At 36.0% G+C, this 18,998-nt stretch overlaps 1 protein-coding gene across 1 annotated transcript; it reads left to right on the forward strand.

Moving 5' to 3' along the window:
* The first annotated feature begins 229 nt into the window (after window positions 1–229).
* Window positions 230–18,941, forward strand: LOC115445982. The gene is given in 7 exon segments (XM_030172517.2): window positions 230–486; window positions 13,386–15,911; window positions 16,755–16,952; window positions 17,174–17,206; window positions 17,208–17,316; window positions 17,621–17,833; window positions 18,236–18,941. Coding segments are annotated over 7 exon segments (3,270 nt in total). The 5' UTR covers window positions 230–384; the 3' UTR covers window positions 18,325–18,941.
* Window positions 18,942–18,998: the final 57 nt, after the last annotated feature.

Below are 18,998 nucleotides of genomic sequence, written 5' to 3' on the forward strand. Positions count from 1 at the left end.
GAAATTCGAATTCCGAAACAAATTTATGCAAGACCTGAAAAAGCATTTGAGTATGTACTTATTATACTAATAAAATTCTTCTAAAATAAACTTTATACTCTGGTTTGCCCTTAACCATCTCTGTAATGGCTTTTGCCACATAGCACGGAACTCCGACGAGCGATACTCATCTGAAGTCCTTTCGAAACTCAACGTAGGGGCGATCGGAGTAGGGGTGGTAAAACCGAACGTAGCGCGTCTCTCGCGCTACTGCCCATAGAGTCGTCGACGCGCGCGTCCGCCATTTTGCAACCGCCAATTTGCAGCTGTCATTTTCAAAATTCGAGTGCCGCGAGTGTTGCCAGTGGTAAAAAGAAGTGGGCGCCGATTAGCGCTGGACAGTGGATGTGTTGTGATGATACTCTGCCTTATCTGAGCAGCATGAGAGGCGGCGTGTGGAAGATTGTGTTGTTGGCGCATGTGGTGAGCGCCATCACCGGACCGAGGGTGAGTTTTATTAATTAGGCTGGTAACTTTGATGTAACGGCTGAAATTGAAACATTTAAATTTAAAATTAGAATGCGGTTTTGAAGTAAGGAAACAATGGTAATTAATAAATTTAATCAATTATATATTTACTAATCTAAAGAAACATCCCCTTGGATATGAATCTACTTACTTCAAATCCTGGTTGAATATATAAAAATTATAACATACCTTTTTTATTTAAACTATAAACAATATTAGAAACTTTGTAGGTACACATTTTCATGTGGGCAGAGAAAATAAATCAATAAGATTCTTTACTTGAATACATTTGAAAGTTTAATATTAAATTTTAATTACATAAAAAGTTCTCAAATAAGTTGCAAATATAGGCAGTGGAATGCAGGCAAAATTAAAATATCCCAATTGCGGAAATTCAGGCTATCGTCGTCGTTTCTAGTATTATGCCATTTAAGCAATTAGAGAAACAAAAATCTCCGAAAACAATGCGTTTATTAGTCATTCAAAGCTGCTGTGAGATTCCGTTCGTTATGATAACAAATTTAACAATTGTCGTCCAATTTTTTTATTACATAGGCCTTCCCACAACGTTATGAGGCTTAAAGAATCACACGGAACAAGAAATTAAATGATTACTACGGACCTTGAATACGTAACAAAAGAATCACCTAATGTACACGCACTTTTATAGTCCCTCACTAGGTTAATTAGGTGGGTTTTTAGAAATTTGCAGAGTATGCGTGAGCGGCTCAGAAACGAATATGGATAATGTTCTTTCGTGCAGTATAAACATTCTTGATGGAAGTGGTGTATCGTTAATTTCTTAGCTACAAGCATGTGCAATGTATGATAAATTAATATTCCAAAAATATTTTGTTTTCCATCTCTGGTAGCTCGTAATTGGCTTACTGTATTTAGGTTCTTTGTGTTTATTGTTAAAGACAGCTATAAATAAGCTAATCATATAAAATAAATTGGTATAAAAGTTAACATACTGACCTTCAAGATTTATTTTTTTATTTCTGTGTTGGCTACATTTGAATATGAATCTTCGGTACGCATTAATAGAAATAGTTTAGCCCTTCGGAAGCACTATTTTGAGTCTTAGAGTATTTGAATAAAATCAACTTAATTTTGAATTAAACATATTAATTTTAGATAAGTGGGTCATCATTTGCACTGGTTTCCCCTAGATTGACCTACAATATTCGGGACTCAGGGGTATCCATTTTTTGGGACTGGATATTTTTTCATACCATACAAAGGAAAACATGCTGTTTTCTAAGTCACACTTTAGGGCTTTTCAAGGAGTATGTCCTTAAAAATCTTTGCGTCCTATCGCAGCAATTTATTTCAAGGAAATAAAATCATCAATATTTTACTATGTTTATAATCTAAGCCCGAAGTGATTGCCGATGATCCGTTACATAAAATAACGCAAGCGATTCACGGTCTATGTCCTCATAAAATTATACATCGTTGGCTAATGTTACGGCGCTGGATGAGTAGGTAATTCATAAAGGTAATTAAGGGTTTTTGTACTTGATGATGTGGATCCTACGTCTTAGTTCACTTTGAAAGTTAATACACACAAAAATTAAATACAATTTTAACTCCAAAATATAATAAAACTTTTGTGTTAGGAATTAAGAGGGTACTGACTTTACTTCTTGCATGGCCAAAAGCTATGTTAATAGTTTTTGCGTTTACTTTTAATATCCAAACATTTTTACAAACATTACTATTAAAAATATTAAATGAAAGATTTAAATGTTTATTGCGAACGCCCCATTTCTTTTTTTAAGTCTCATTACCCAGTAATGGACATGACATACGCGATGTCGTTAATCATAATGGATCATGCACGTTATTATTTATTGTGCTTTTCCTTATAAGTTCCTGTTAGAATTTACTAATTGCTTCCATTTCCGTATTTTTGATATGAATTGATCTAGATACCTGTAATATTGGCTGGCGTGATGTGTTAATCGATTTATGTTGAATTTTACTCGATAAGTTAACAATGTGGTACTGACGTACTAATATGTCTGTAGTTTCCGGACACGAATAAGTTTAGTATATCCCTGGTTTTACTTTGATGTTGGCATAAATATATGAAGTAGACTAAATATGATGTCAATCAACGGTAGCTTTGCGTTCCTCGATGATCGCCAGTATGACACCCGCTTTACTGGACGTCGGGTGAGTTTATAACACTTGTAGGAACTCGGACCATCTTATCTTTGAATCGGTCAGTATTAGGAATTTTATTATATTTTACTGAGCAAACTTCGTGATCCAAAAAATGAATCGGTTTAGGCCTTATGTTGTCTGTGAGTCAGTCCATCAAATGCTAAGAATTTCACCAAACATATATGCCAATTATTATGAAATATCTATTACATTAATAAGGCGCTATTCTCGCGTGTGGCACTTGGCTTTCACCCGTTCTGCGCGTCTACAATGTTAGTTATTCAAATTTCTCTCACAACCTTTGCCCGGTAAAAACGCGTTATGAGTTATGAGGCATTTTCTTTGCTATGTTTTATAGAATCTATTGTTTTCCATGGTTACGCTGTGCGTGTTTACTTTGTCTTTTGTAGTTCGCGATTTTGCATATTAAATTTATAAGGAAAACAATGTAAGTGCTGTTCATGAGAAGAAAATGGTAAAATATTTACTCAGGTGTTAATGCTTTCCATTCTCAGATATAGCTCATATTTTTATAATCCAATGTATTATTGCGTGTTTTGTTGGGTTGTTTGTTTATGCAGCTAGATAGCTGTATGCGAGCATTGTTTTCCGATTTAGGATGCTGTAGCCAGATGTCAGAAGTCAATCAGCGCAATGCGGTGCTAAAGCTTTGTATCTCAAAGCTTATATTATCAGTTTATTTTATGATGAATTTATAAAATATTGCAACAAAGCTGTAAAAACTCAGCCTCTATAATAAACAAATTTAATCTTACGTAATTATAATTGTCCTACAAACAAACGAAACGTTTACGCCACGTGAAATGGCACTTTTTGCGAAAGAACCCTAATTGACACTGTTTTTACGGAGACCGCGATTCCATTATTTAAAGACCTTTTCGATGTCTCATTCAGTGATAAAAGAACTTACGTTGAAAATCAAGCCTTTACGATTTTGCAACAATCTTGGTTTCATAACTTGAGTTAAATGGATTCGATATATCCCTTATGCGTTTTACAACTGTTTTGAAATGAGTTTAAATTGCTAACTGCATGAGTTAATAAGGTATCTCTGAGTTATATAATGTTAACGGTAGATTGATTAAGGGAATGTAACGTAGTGTAACACCATGATTATCCTCATAAGGGTATGCAGAGGTGCAATAGCTCGGTTCATTGAACTCACTGGCATGATGTAATAAGAAGCGAGTTTAATGAAAAATATGAATGAAAGGTACCGGTCCTTTAATTTATATTATTGACCATTGATTCGAGGATTTTGGGCGCGGGTCTTCTCTACTAATGAGATGGCCAGTTCTGTACTTATATACTTACTGACCCAATGTTGGGCGCGGAACTCCTCGAAAACAGAGGATAGGCCATAGTCCACTGCGGCGACCTGATGCGGTTTGACGAGCATAAATCAGTTAAAATGTCTGATCCTGGGCAATATATACCTACTTTTGTCATATCGTTTTCATAAATTTTAAAGGCTTGACCTGGCTAACCTAAGAACTAATTGGTTTCAAAGTCTAAGTATCTACGCTATGAGTAGGTCAATGAGGATATAATTGATGTCGTGTAATGATGTTAAAAAACGAGAGATCATAGTAATGTCTACCGCTTAGGAAGATAATATTTTTGAAATCTTGTACATAGTTATTGGAAGAGGAAATGAAAATTAATTTATTACCTACTAGCTTTTGCTCGCGGCTCCGCCCGCGTTATAAAGTTTTTCAGGCTAAAGTTTTCCATTATAAAAGTAGTAGTTTCCCGGGAGCCTATGTTCTTCCCAGGGTTTCAAACTGTCTCCATACCAAATTTTATCTTAATACGTTGGGTAGTTTTTGAGTTTAAGACGTTCAGGCAAACGGATGCAGCGGGGGACTTTGTTTTATAATATATATTTTTTAGAACTTTTTAAGAGGAATAATCCCGACATACATCATTGTTGCATAACTTTAACCGTTTACGCAGCGCACGCAACGGAAGCTCTCAAAACTAATAAATTGTCCCCGTATTTGTAACATGTTTCATTACTGCTCCGCTCCTATTGGTCATAGCGTGATGATATACAGCCTATAGCACCCCACAAATAAAGGGCTATCCAACACAAAACGAATTTTTCAGTTCAAACTGGTAGTTCCTAAGATTAGCCATTACTGCTCCGCTCCTATTGGTCATAGCGTGATGATATATAACTTAGAGCACTCCACGAACAAAGGGCTATCCAACGCAAAAAAGAATTTTTCAGTTTGGACCGGTAGTTCCAGAGATTAGCCATTGCTGCTCCGCTCCTATTGGGTATAGCGTGATGATATATAGCCTATAGCAATCCACAAATAAAGGGCTATCCAACGCAAAAAGAATTTTTCAGTTTGGACCGATAGTTCCTAAGATTAGTAAACAAATATAATGAGAAAGCTTCGAACTGCTAAGCTATCGGGAGTTACACGTGTTATTGTGAGTCAACCATAAAAGATAGATATATGCTGTCGTGGGATATTTTTTACATAATTTTAAGGAGAACATTTCCGTCATACATGATTTCTATGTAGCTTTAACCATTAAGGTTGCACACGCGACGGAAGCTTAAAAAATGGAGTAACTTCTCCCGTTTTCCCAACATTTCCCTTCACTGCTCTGCTCCTATTAATTGTAGCGTGATGAAAAGTATACTATAACCAGCACAGGAGTATGAAAAATAATTGTACCAAGTTTCGTTAAAATCCGTCGAGTAGTTTTTGTTTCTATAACGGTTATACAGACAGACAGACAGACAGATAGACAGACAGACAGACAGACAAAAATTTTACTAATTGCATTTTTGGCATCAGTATCGATCCCTAATCACCCCCTGATAGTTATTTTTGAAATATATTTCATGTACAGAATTGACCTCTCTACAGATTTATTATAAGTATAGATTTTGCGAGCATATGAATGAACATCGACGACAACTCAATAACAAATGAAAAGACCAATTGTATTTTTTTCTATGTATCATGTGCTGTAGTTTATACCTTACTGATTTTGAAAAGAGCTAAGTTTCTTGCCCGTCTTAATTGGTGAGAACTGCTTTCCGAACTGGTAGTAAAGGTAATATTGACGGAATCTTAATCTTTAACATTTTACAGGGGTCAAATAAATTATTTTATTTTAAAAAGAGGCCAATAATTCCAAGTTGATAACTTGTAATGCATTAAAATTAAACTATTTTTCGGTTTTAATGTTTTAGTTATAAATGGGGAAAAAACTAAAACATTAAAACCGCGATAAAATCCAAAAAATAGTTTAATTTTAATGTCTAACATTCGCATTAACATAAGATTGTAATGCGCTAAAAATTTATTGGCAGTGTCCATTATTTTTTTAAAATTTTGGATGTTTATAATAAATTGCGCATTAAGGAAGCCTACCATAACCTTAAAAGAGCTACTGCACATTAAATCCAGCTTAATAACAGAGTAATGTAGTTATTTCACATGTCCTCCTTTTTGCACTCTCACACATGTTCTTATGCAAAATGCGGCGAACAAATGATATCTGTTGACACCATTCGTTTATGCAAATGTATATTTCAGTCTGGGATCCAGTGTTGAACAATCTTCCGGTTGTTGCGCCCTTCTTATTCATTTTGAATTTCCAAACCCAACACGGTTAAAGCGTTATTATTATAAAATATATCATAGTTCTGAATTATATACGTAAAGTTTAATAGTTTAATATTATTAAAGATAGATTTTTTTTAATACTTAGATCGATTTAATGTCATAAAATTTGTACATAAAGAAATTATCAAATAAGTAATATTTAAATACTTTTTTCTTGGGGGCAAAGAGTCAGTAGGATTATCTTTACTCTTCTTTGACTTCTAAATTACTTCTCTTCTGAAATTTACCAGCGTCAATTGGAGTGAGCTACGAAGATAGCCTTTAAAAAAAAATAAACATTCAGCCTACAGCATTACCTACAGCCATGCAGTTAAACATACAGCCAACAATAAACATTGTATCGAATATAACAAAACAAACGTTAGAAAAAGAAAGAAAAAATTACCACCCGCATAACATACACATCTCCTAACGGTTATGTTTGTATGATTGTTAAACGACTTTCACTATCACTGCGCGGAGACAGGGTTCAACCGGTTCTGCGTGTAACTTTCGGTTTCGTTATATCTTCCTTTTAAAAGGTCATCGACCACGCTACTGACTCACAGTAAAAAGTTTGTACATAGTAAAAAGTATTTAATTTATGAGTGGCTGTATATTCGAGTTTCCTTTATACGTAGATGGAATTATGAAAAAGGCGTTGCATTTTGCCGCTGTTTTTATTCTGAGGTTTTTATCTTATACATTATGTACGGAATCAGAATATATTGTAAACATAAAGTAACAATATGAAAACAAACCGAATTTACTGTAAGATATAAAAAATTATACATTTATAGTATTTTTGAATGGTTTCCTCACAATGTACCTAATTGATGTTAATGCCTAGAATGTCATACCATTACTAACACAGTACATATAAATAAGTTCTTTTAAATACACATGTCTTTTTCTCTGTTCTAATGTTGGCTCCCTTTCTAATTTCTTCTTTATTTTAAATTCCAAGACAAATATGTAAGTAAATATATTTAACAGTCACGCACAACTCTTGCTACAACAAGATAGAAGTCTTGTTTTGTGGGTATTATACCGAAGACAGACACGCAAACGCCAATCAGATATTTGCTGATCAAATAAATTTGTTTCGCTGCGGAGATGAGCGCTATTCATTCCGAAGCAGGCATGTCGTCTAATGCTGTAGACAGTTATTTTATCTTCGTATAATAGTTATGAAATACTTTTTCCTTTTACACATCATACCCAACTGCGTCTACGTTGTATTACAATTATAAGACTAATTTGACTGCATTACACAATCTTTACTTTCACAGCCAATTAACATTAATTTTCACCTTGTCAAAATGCATTTTCTAAAGGATTCCACGAGTAACGATCGCCGGTTGAATAACAAAACGTGTGTTTCCACAAAACTACGAAAGTTCGCTTTCATTCGGACGCTTGCATGCATTATTCAATGAACTGTGTCCTCCGGCGCAGTTAATTTATTTATTTATGCGTAGGTTTGCTGTTCAAGGACGTTTAATGACAAAGAACTAGCACTATGTAGTGCTTGATACATACATATTTATCTGGATATATAGAGGTGAAGAAATGTGCAAGCCACTGTACTAGTGAGACGGTTAGGCATTTTAACAAGCACATTTTGGATAGTCAATTAATCTGGACATAACAACCTTAATATGAATATAATGTACAATTCAATAAATAGGTTTTTGAAGACCTCATTGCAAGTAAACGCAATCTGTTTGTTTAATACGGTAAAGTTTAGAAATAAACATTACTTAAATTAAATAATATAAATTTCCGAAACGGTTCCTCCGTTTTGGCAGAAATTTCATTCATAGAAGTACGTTTGCTAAAAGCCAACGAGATTATGTTTTCTTCTAGAAAAGTACTTACTTGATTAGGCAAGAAATTCACAGCGAAACGTTGATTAACCGGTCAAGCCAATCGCTATTTTAAATCTACAACGTTAACTATTGCGAGAGTAAATCATACTTCCGCGTAGTGGCCGCATATTCTCATGAAAACTACGTGTTTATCTGAAATTCTCACGGGGAGAGTGTGTCGATGTGCAACGTTTCCCACGATGGGACAGATACGCGTGTCATTATGGGTGCGTTTCGACATAACCTTATTTGCATGTTTGGTCCTTCGAGCTGGCTAGGCATAATTGTTCTCATGCTTGAGAGAAGTGTTACATTTTTAATTATCAAAAGCTACATTACTAATGTGCCAGTACACCTATGTCCCTAGCTACAAGACATTAAGATTTACTCAGTAACGCGTTTAAGAGCTTAATTTGAATTAACTTACTGTGTAGAATATTCATTAAATTTGAACCTTATGACACGAACAAATTAGGTTAGGTTTCAAACCCTTACCTAGTTTTAATTCAATTGTTCCTTAAGTTCTGGACATCGCCGAATTGAGCTCGCGATATAGCAGCAATATTTGTTTTCCATACAGGATCGCAACTAGTAATGCTAACAAAACGATTTGCAATGTAAATCGTTGTAACTGAGAATGGCTATCAGCTTGCATATTACCCGCCTTGTTCACACCTCACGTCGTCACGGGTCGATGGACTGTTATATCAGTTGAACGCGCACTGAATGATCGCTTCGCAAGTTAACTTGAGTATTTTCGCGTATAATTGGGTATGATGTATCGGCGATATATTAAAGAGAAACGTAAATGTTGTTTTATTTCTTTTGTATATAAATCTACATAATGTAGGAACTCAATATAGGCAGTATAGTATAGTAACTCAATGTAGGTAAGTCGTCTGCGATGGATTTTAGGCAATTCTATAGAACTAGATTCAAGACGAACAAGTCGCTCGTGTGCTACTGAACGCCATGCCAGTCAATAAGCTAATAAAACCATAACAATATATAATCATATTGGTAGTTTTGTTTCTAATTAGTAATAGAAACACGTAGGTCATTTTTTTAATTTTGACTGAAATACTGCGCGTTCATTACATTCACTACAATGTTCTTTAAACCGGAACAGAAAGCACTGAAAAATATATTATATAGATAGAAAATCTTTTGCACCAAATTGCTGGATTTTTGTTGTACGTGCACGACAATGTAACCCAACTGCATCTGATGGTCAGTGGAGTGGGGTCCGATAGAATGGCGACTGACGAGAGATGATTACCCCTCAGTCGACACAATTATACAAAGATACGATATACACAGGCTAATCCCGGAACGCGACACACTTACGTGGGCCACTGTAGTGGGTTTTAACACCTCGTATATGGTGGTAGCTATCCGGGCGGATAATAAATATATACTCTACAATGCCTAACTGCGTGTACATTGTTCCATCAAAATCCATCCGCCTGTAGGCCACAAACTTAACATTACCTAACATACGGACACAAAAAGAAACTAAACACATATGACAGAGTTGTGAGATGTTGCGAAACAGCGAGCGTTCATCTGTTGGAATGCGCTTTCGTTGCACTGATGCGGCACGGTGGCGGCCATGTTACGTATGCTAGTGATATATTACTCGCATATTTTCTAATACGAGTTATTGTACGCATTCGGAAATGGACAGAGAGATAATAATGTAGAAATATTGTTAAAATTTGGAATGATACATCGGCATTGGTCTTGAAATTAATTATGGTATACTTACATTATGAATTGTAGTTCTTTTTTTTTATTAAACTTGAACAGCCTCTAAATCATATGATCGAAGTCATAAACACATAAGCGTGCATGAGTGAAGCGAATTACTTAGACGTTGGTATCATGTTCGAATAGACTTCCTTGTGAGGTAGAATATAAATTTAAATTTCATGAAAATCCATCTTTCCAGGCACTGGTAGTAATACTAACTTTTTTGGTGTTATTTGCCAAAAACTCAATAATTATATGTTTTGTCGCAAATAAATAATAACCTAAAGAATTATATGATACGTGAAACAGATTTCGGGGATGAAAGTCCCGCTATATATTTTCCCGGGATAGAATGTAGCCTATGTCTTTCCCAGTGTCTCAAACTATCTCCATGCCAATTATCATCGAATCCGTGGGGTAGATTTTAAGCTTATCGCTTTCAGACGGGCAGACAGATGGAGCGGGAGAATTTGTTTTACAATGTCTTTCTAAACACTTCTTAAGAAGAACAATTTCGTCATACATGATTGTTGCGTAACTTTAACCGTTTACGCAGCGCACGCAACGAAAGCTCTCAAAAGAAATAATTTTTCCCCCGTTTTTGCAACATTTTTAATTGATGCTCCGCTTCTATTGGTTTTACCAGTATGTTATATAATCTATAATATGCCTCGATAAACGGGCTATTCAATATTAAAATATTTTTTCAATTCGAACTATTCATTCCCGAGATTAGGGCGTTCAAACAAACTCTTCAGCTTCATATCTTAATATAGAAGTATAGACAAACACTAAATCAGTTTAATAAGAGTTTTATCAACACAATAATAAACACTGACCAAGCAATTTCATTATATTTACACAATTCAAATTTTAAATGCCAAACCGATACATCATTTTCGTTTATAATAATTTGGCATTACTATCGGCTTATGACCGCAATGTTTTTACCTATTATCTTTATTCAAACATTTGCTTGTGTGTGAAGTCTGTAGTGTTTTGCAATCAACTGGATAATTAACAATTTCATGTATACCTACATGATAAAAACCTGCTAGTGTAGTGGTTTATTTAGAGTTTTTTTGTCTCTATTTTATTAAAAAGGGATTTTGTCTCTATTTTACCCCTTCTGCTTTCAAAACTGTCCTTCCATTAGAACTCGACAGCTTACGCGGGCCACTGTGGTGGGTTTTAATACCTTGTGTACAGTCGGGCGGATGGATTTTATATCCGGGCGGATATTTATTATATATCCTACCACCAGTAAATTATACTGTACTAATTTGCATGCACTAGATTTAAACGTTATGCATCATTGTGCACAAGGTTACCCGGTCATGAAATTACTTTCTCCCACTGCGGTATGACGTCTTTCACTTCTTACATTTACCCATCACCGTTTTGTTTCACATAACTAATATTATATATTAAAATTCAAAGGCGTTGTTATTAAAAAAATAATTGAAAAACCTGATGAAGACTGCACCAGAACGCCATGATAAGACGTTAATTAGTAGTAATAAAACCTAATGTCGAATAATCAAAGACGCTTCTTGCAATGTCGATAGTCGACTTATGTATGAAAGGTACTTCTTATTAAAGATCGCCGGAATTATGCTAGCTGCTGGTTTGGGCGTAGCACATTACCCTGGACATGAAGTCATAAAAATTATTGTATGATATTTAAATTTAAACTTTATGAATGTTTTGAAATGATCGTAACAATATTTTTAAGATTATGTTTGATGACAAAAAAAATTACGATGACTCAATTTGACATTTTGGACAATAGTAATGTCCATAAATATAAAATTAGGAAATCAATGACATTTTACGAGACATAATGCTTAACTAATATTGCAAAATGTTAAGTTTGGGATCAACAATTGACGTTCGCGTCTTCATACAGTTGTGAGAGGACAAAAGGTTTTACTCTTTACATATTATCTATATATACTAGAGACCCTAAATATCTACTTATAGTCAAATGACTTCTCGTTGCCCAACCGCTAACAAACTTCCCAGGATCGGTTTGAACATTACCTAAAAAATCATTAAAATCGCCCCAGCTGTTTGGAGTCCATACACGTAAACACATTTATATTTATATATATAGATGTATACTTATCTCAAAAATGAGCTTACAAATATTATAAGAAGGATACAAAGCATTAAATAATTACCTATTAACCCATAATTCAAGAATTATGACGAAATCGACATTTCTTTCCTCAAGAATTCCGATGGATGTTTTATTTTGTGGCATTATAAATAATTTATTACCTGTCGCAATTTAACGCTTGATAAAACATAAAGTAACAACACAAAGTAGGTAATTTACAGATATTAACGTCTCTTTCGCTAAAGCAAACAGCAAACCCCTTGAAATATTGCAATATCAAATAGAATGGACAGGTTGAATCAAGCGATTACGACAAAATTACAAACATGCTACGGCGAAATGAAGAACAGTGACGCGCAATTTATTGATGAACGTAAATCATATGCAACATTATCAAATGCAACATTATTATGCGCTGACAAGTTAAATCTACGATGCGCGCCACAGTACTGCAAGGTTTTCTAAATTATTAATACAGTGTAAAGCAAAATATATCTACAGTATAGTACCTACATCAAATAATAAGAATTAAGATACCACGGGTGATTGGTACGTTGCGTCCGTCAACGAACGTCATAATTTTGCCGGCCTATTATATTTTCATAATACATGCTAGCCCAATGAAGATAGTTGATTAATATTAATATCGCCACTTCAAAGACATAACGCATCATAACATACTCCTTTTCAACGTTGTAGTAATATGTTGAACGTCGTTTACTCTCAATAAAAATCTTTGATCAAGATCTTGCCTTAACGTTGGGCATTACAAAAACCAGAACCAAAGGCACATTGAATCACATTTCACAGTTAGAAATGTTTTATTAAGCTGTATCATCCAAATAAAAAAGTTTTGTCACGGCACTTGATTTCAAAAACCAACAACCAAACCGTAATCTGCAGAGATAACCGGACCTAATTCATTGAGGTTTTCATTTATGTGATATTTCAATTTTGAAGGAAAACCGATGACCCCCTCCGGATCTTACTCGTGACCATGAACAATGATGAAAAATTTGTTTATCGAACGTCGATAGAAAAAGATGATCTAAAAATCGCTATAAAATTCTAACAATAGTTTAATTTCAATAAAAATCGATTTATTTATTAATAAAAATCGATTTATTTATTAATTATTATAACTTGTCAAGATTGTATGTATTGTAGAAAACAATACGATGCACATTTATCAATTTCCGTCATTAAGAATCAGTTAACTTTAGGATACGAAATCTGGACATATAGATTCAGAGAACCTATAATAAAATAATACTTATATGTACAATAAAAGATAAATTTTATTTCCAGATAGAAAATGATTTCGAAGTAAGAAGACCAGCACCGATACAACATCAGGGATTTAACGAGCACCAAACAAGATTCGGACTGAATTCTCCACTCCAGAATTTCCAACAACAATCCAATTTATTGACCAGCCCTCCACCACCGGTGCAGTACCAACAGTCGGTCTACCAGCAACCCCAAGTGCAACAATCATACGTGCCCCAGTTTAGCAACATACTCCCCGCGCAACCCATTCCAACCCAGAGCATTCCTAACAATGTCGGCCTTCAAAATAACTTGCCTTTGCAAAATAATTTCCAATATCAAGGGCAAGGTGTTAATCCCATCAACTATGTACAACAACACCAGCAGCAGAATATAAGGCAGCTGCCTCCACAGCCCCAGAACATTTTACCTCAACCAGTCCCTACATTGCCGACGTACCAAAATGTTCCTGCCTCTCAAAATGCTCAGTCTTTCAACCAAAATGCTCAGCCGACTGTGAACATCGGTCAGCAGAGGCCAACTTCTGGTGCATTCTTGCCAACGGTAGCTACTTCTCAAAATCAACAAATATTCAGTCAACCAAACCCAATAACCATACAACCAGCTCCTAATCTAGCGCCGCAAAATCTGGCTCCCCAAAATTTGGCACCTCAAAATTTGGCGCCTCAAAACCACGCTCCTCAAAACTTAAACTTAAATAATGCTCAGCTTCCATTCCAACCATCTCTAGGCCAACAACCCGTTTTCTCAAACGATCAAGCAGCTCATATCCAGAGCCTTTTCGAACAACAATCACAAGAGAACTTGGAGAAGCTAAAGGAACTACAAGAGAGAGCTCGTATTATTCAAAAGCACCAAGAGTTTGTTGAGAAGCAACAACAGAAACAACAAGAAAAAGTACAAAAGCTGCACGAGGAGTTTATAAGTAAACAAGCAACGAAAACTGTACCGTCCTACACTACCACAGAGAACTACGATTTCTACGGGAATAGAAATTATGAGAAACGCCGACCGATCTTACCGCATGAGACGGATTTATTCAGGAAAGCTGTCGAACTGTATGAAAGAGAGCACCCGACGACTACCACAACGACTACCACCACTACCACTACTACGACTACGACGCCAGCTCCGCCACCACCACCGCCACCACCGCCATCGCCTTCACCTACCACCCGCAGGTACACGCCTAGGCTTAAAACGAAAACTAGGCATCCACCCCAAGACAGAAATAAGCAAAAACTTTATAATGATATCAAAAACCTCTTGGAAGAAAGTGAAACTAAAGGTTTCGATGATAACTTAAGAGCCAAAAGCGCAGAACTTTTACAGAAACCAGACATTCTCAAACAGCTCAAAGTGGCTCTGGCTGAAAACCCGGAAGATTTTAACGGAAAAAACTTTTCTTCAAGGGAAATCAATCTTAACGGACAAAAATTCGAAGTAATCAGAACTACGAATCCCAATCTTATTCCCAAAGGAGCAATCACAGCTGAGAGCCCAAACTTGGCCCATATTGCGAAGGCCGCACAAGAGGCACAAAAGGAAAGTCGTGTATCGTTTGAAGAGTTAACCAAAGGGGTACTGCCTCCAGGTGCCAACTTTGAATTAGTTAAACAGGCAGAAAACGGCAAACTCGAAGAAGTTTCCAACATACATACCGATTTGCAAAACAAAAAGAAGGTCACTTTTGTGTTTCTTGAAGAGCAAGAGGATGGTTCTTATAAGGTGAAAGGTGTTAAAGCTAATGGCCAACAAACAGAAGAAGGACCAGAGGTAGAAAACATTTTGAACAAGATAAAGAAGGGTGAAATTCAATTGCCAGGACCTACGAAAATTTCCAACAGCATTTTCACCACAACTACAGTCAGTCCATCAACCGAGACCACAGATTATATTGCGGCATCATCACACCCACCATCAAGTTATTCAAACTTCATAACCACCACTCACCACGGTACTAGTGGTCACACAAATCCAATAATTCAAACAACCCCAACTCCTGTATACCATAATCCCATAATACAGTCAACGAGGTCTACAATTCCTCAGACGCAGACCTTCATCCCCTCAACAGTTGCTGTAACAAGCACTGAGAGGTATATTGCGAAATCCAGCACTCCAATCTTCGAAAGGCCATCAGGCAGGAATAGCATAAGTCAGTCTCCAAGAAACACGTACTCAAGTTCAACCTTCTCGTCTACAATAAATACCACGCCCTCATATCGACCACCGCCAAAAGATCTAGTTGTCATAGGATCAAGCACAATACCACCTTCTCTGCCAACGTTTGAAGAAAGCACTCCCCATGTAGGTTCATCGAGGCAAGCGAACCCAGGTCTTGTAGAGATCCTGAAAGAAAATGGTTTGTTCGCGACGGCTAAATATCTGAAGCAGTCAGGTTTGGACTCGATATTGAATGAGACTGGCCCGTACACTATCTTCGCTCCAACTGACAAGGCTTTCAGGACCTTGCTGGTGCAGCTTGGAGGACCAGATAGGGCTGAGGAGAAGTTCCGTGACAACCCCAGATTGCTCAGCGGGGTAAGTTGGCAAGAGTTTTATATCTTTGAGATCTAAAAATTTAAAATTTAAATCGTAGTAAAAGTAGAAATGTAAAACAATATATTATTCGGTTAATAACGATTACATTACTTTTTCCGGTCAATGTTCAACTCATATTTGAATATTCAGATTAATATTCTAGAAAGTAAAAATCATTTTACGACTTATTTATGTTTTACTATTTTCATTTTAATATTAACGAGACTTTCGAAAGCTTAAAACTTTAATTTATATTTTGACCGCAGATTAGATGAATAAAATGACTCCATATTAAATAAGTCATTATGTTCAACTAACTTATGTGTCTAAAACAAATAATTACATGAAAAACAAATTGCCTGATGGTAAGTGCTGCGACCATTAATAAAAAGTAGCAACCATCCAGAGGTGGGTATTACAAAGCTCTCTACTGCCATACATTCGTCATGAAATATTGACAAAATCACCAGTTATCATATTCTTTTAAAAATAATAGTAGTGCATAAGGTGTCGATGATAACTGTAGCACTCAGTGGATTGATGACAGGATCAGACAATGGCTGACACCTAGTGAAACTCTAACAATATTTGAACGAATCCATATATTCCAGCATACGACTTACCTATTTATATTAAAGCAGTGTGGGATATGCATTCGGATTTTGAACAGGACGGCAAAATTGTGTCAACTGGCGAGGGATAAATCTCTGGTATCTGGACATCACTCCACTTATCAATAGGTGCAATTTAGTCACTTTGTTGTCCCTGTATATTTTTTAAGGCATCGGTTAAGATCTACGACCCTTGCAGTCAAAGCATAAAAAAATTACCTTCTTCTTGCAGCTGCTTCTACACCACGTGATCCCAGGTGCATTCGATATTGGATCTCTTCAAGACGAGATGACCGGTGTGTCGCTGGCCGGTACACAACTAAGAGTTAACCAGTATGATATGCACGACGTGGAGTGGAACGAGGTCCGCGTCACTACCATCAACGGAGCCAGGGTCCTTGACGATAAGAAGGACATTCATATCCCTCAGGTTGGTAAAACTTAATTCGTGAAAAAAAAATCAGAAGGAACTTGGTTTTAGTTAGCAATTTATTGTAGCCACTTTACAGCTAATTTTAGCACATATAAATAAGGAATATAATTGTCTTTATACGCACTTTTATTATAATGATCATCTTCAACGTTATTCTTTTCTATAATTGCTTCTTCCTAGTAGTATTGAAGATCTCATAGAAAACACACTTGTTCCAGGGCATAGCACACGCAGTAGACCGTGTCATGTTCCCCCCTGCCTGTCGGGGATCTGGTCCAGACGCTGCAGGCCGATAGAGATCGAAGGTTCACCATATTCCTGAAGGCGATCCAGGCCAGCGGCTTCGCGGATACTCTCGCAGGTATAATTTCATTAGCAATTAACAAAATAACTCAATTGCCCGATAGTTTGATGGAAGAAAAATTAATAAACGGTTTCTATTTGTTATATTTGAGTCCTCGACTTAAAACCTTGGTTGTCTCTGGCTTAAAGCATGTAAATTAGTTCTTATGTACTAAATACGAAAATAAGGGCAAATTCCTATTTTGTTTAGTGCAGTTTTATCACCAGTTAACTCTTTATATACAATAATGGTGCTCAAAACTAATCTAACTTTACCCCAGTTCAGACATCTAGTGAGTTCATCACCATCTTATTATTTCCAGAGAGCAAAACCTACACAGTGTTCGCGCCAACGGACGCAGCATTCGGTCGACTATCACCAGTCGAGGTAACGAAGTTGTCGGAGAAGTCTGCGGCTAAGGCGCTGGTGGCGCGACACGTGCTCACCGGCACGCTGTACAGCGCCGGCATGAGGTACTACCAGCTCCGGAACTCCATGGAGGACGCTAAACCACTCACGTTGCAAAAGAACTCTGGTGAGATATTCTTATTTTGTAAATAATAGATAAATCTATAGATCTTAAAATTCTCCATAACAATTTCGAAGGTATGTGAAGTGTGCCAAACTGTACTAGGCCATCTTGGTAGACTTAGGTCTAAACCCTCACAATAGTATCTTAATGGGGCATGTGCTCAGCAGTTAAGTACCTTGGTTCTACCTAAACACATACGTTATCTGATCTGTATGATGTTTAACTTAGAATTTGTTTGCGTATATAAAAACATAGGAAATTAAATATTATTTAAGTTTCTATTCCATGCGACATTTGAGATTTTTACGAGACAGCCTGCATACTAGACTGAAGAATAAACATTTATATCCACAAAATATCCACAAATACGAATATACTAATTGATAGATAATTTTGTTGTTCCAGGTCGCATCAAGGTGAATAACGCTCAAGTGATAACTCACAACATTCCCGCCACTAACGGAGTCATCCATGCTATCGACAATATTCTATAATCTATGGCTTCAGTGAAGCTTGACCGTGGGTATATTAACAGGCACAAGAAAATTAGGTCTCAAGAAGTGAATATTGTGTTGTAAATATAGGTAATGCATTTCCCGTTGATATGTTTTAAATTAGTGTTTTAATAGTACAGAAGCTAAAACACAGTTTAAAAGAGTCAAGTAAAGATATTGGACAAGATTGATAGTTAAGAATTTATAAGCAAGGCTGTCTTTTTATTACCAGAATAAAAATCCTTTGTGATACTTTTAGAAATCGTGTTATTTTATCTATGGAAACAAGCCTAAATTGTAAGTTATAGAAAGTGTAATGTTTAATTTGAATTTTATCAGCCCTAAAATGCAAAAGAAGTTGTTAGTGCCTGTTCTTATATTACCGGTGCTCATGTTTTCAAACGAACGAATTCATTTATTCTTTACGAACGGCGACTGCGTTTGGTCGCGTTCATTCATGATTATTTTTAAGACTGTAAATATAAATTAGGATAAAATAATAATTTATGAATGCGTTTTTGTATTTTTTGTAAATAAACTTTTATATCTTTACAGTTTTGTGTTTTATTCCACCACCTTATTAACAGAGTGTAATTTGAATAACGCAGGTTCAACCTCGCATTGATCTTTGTAATTCAATGATCTAGTGTTGACACCGTGTATAATGGTAACCC

Source organism: Manduca sexta, chromosome 23 (assembly GCF_014839805.1).
Source record: "Manduca sexta isolate Smith_Timp_Sample1 chromosome 23, JHU_Msex_v1.0, whole genome shotgun sequence".
NCBI lineage: Eukaryota > Metazoa > Arthropoda > Insecta > Lepidoptera > Sphingidae > Manduca > Manduca sexta.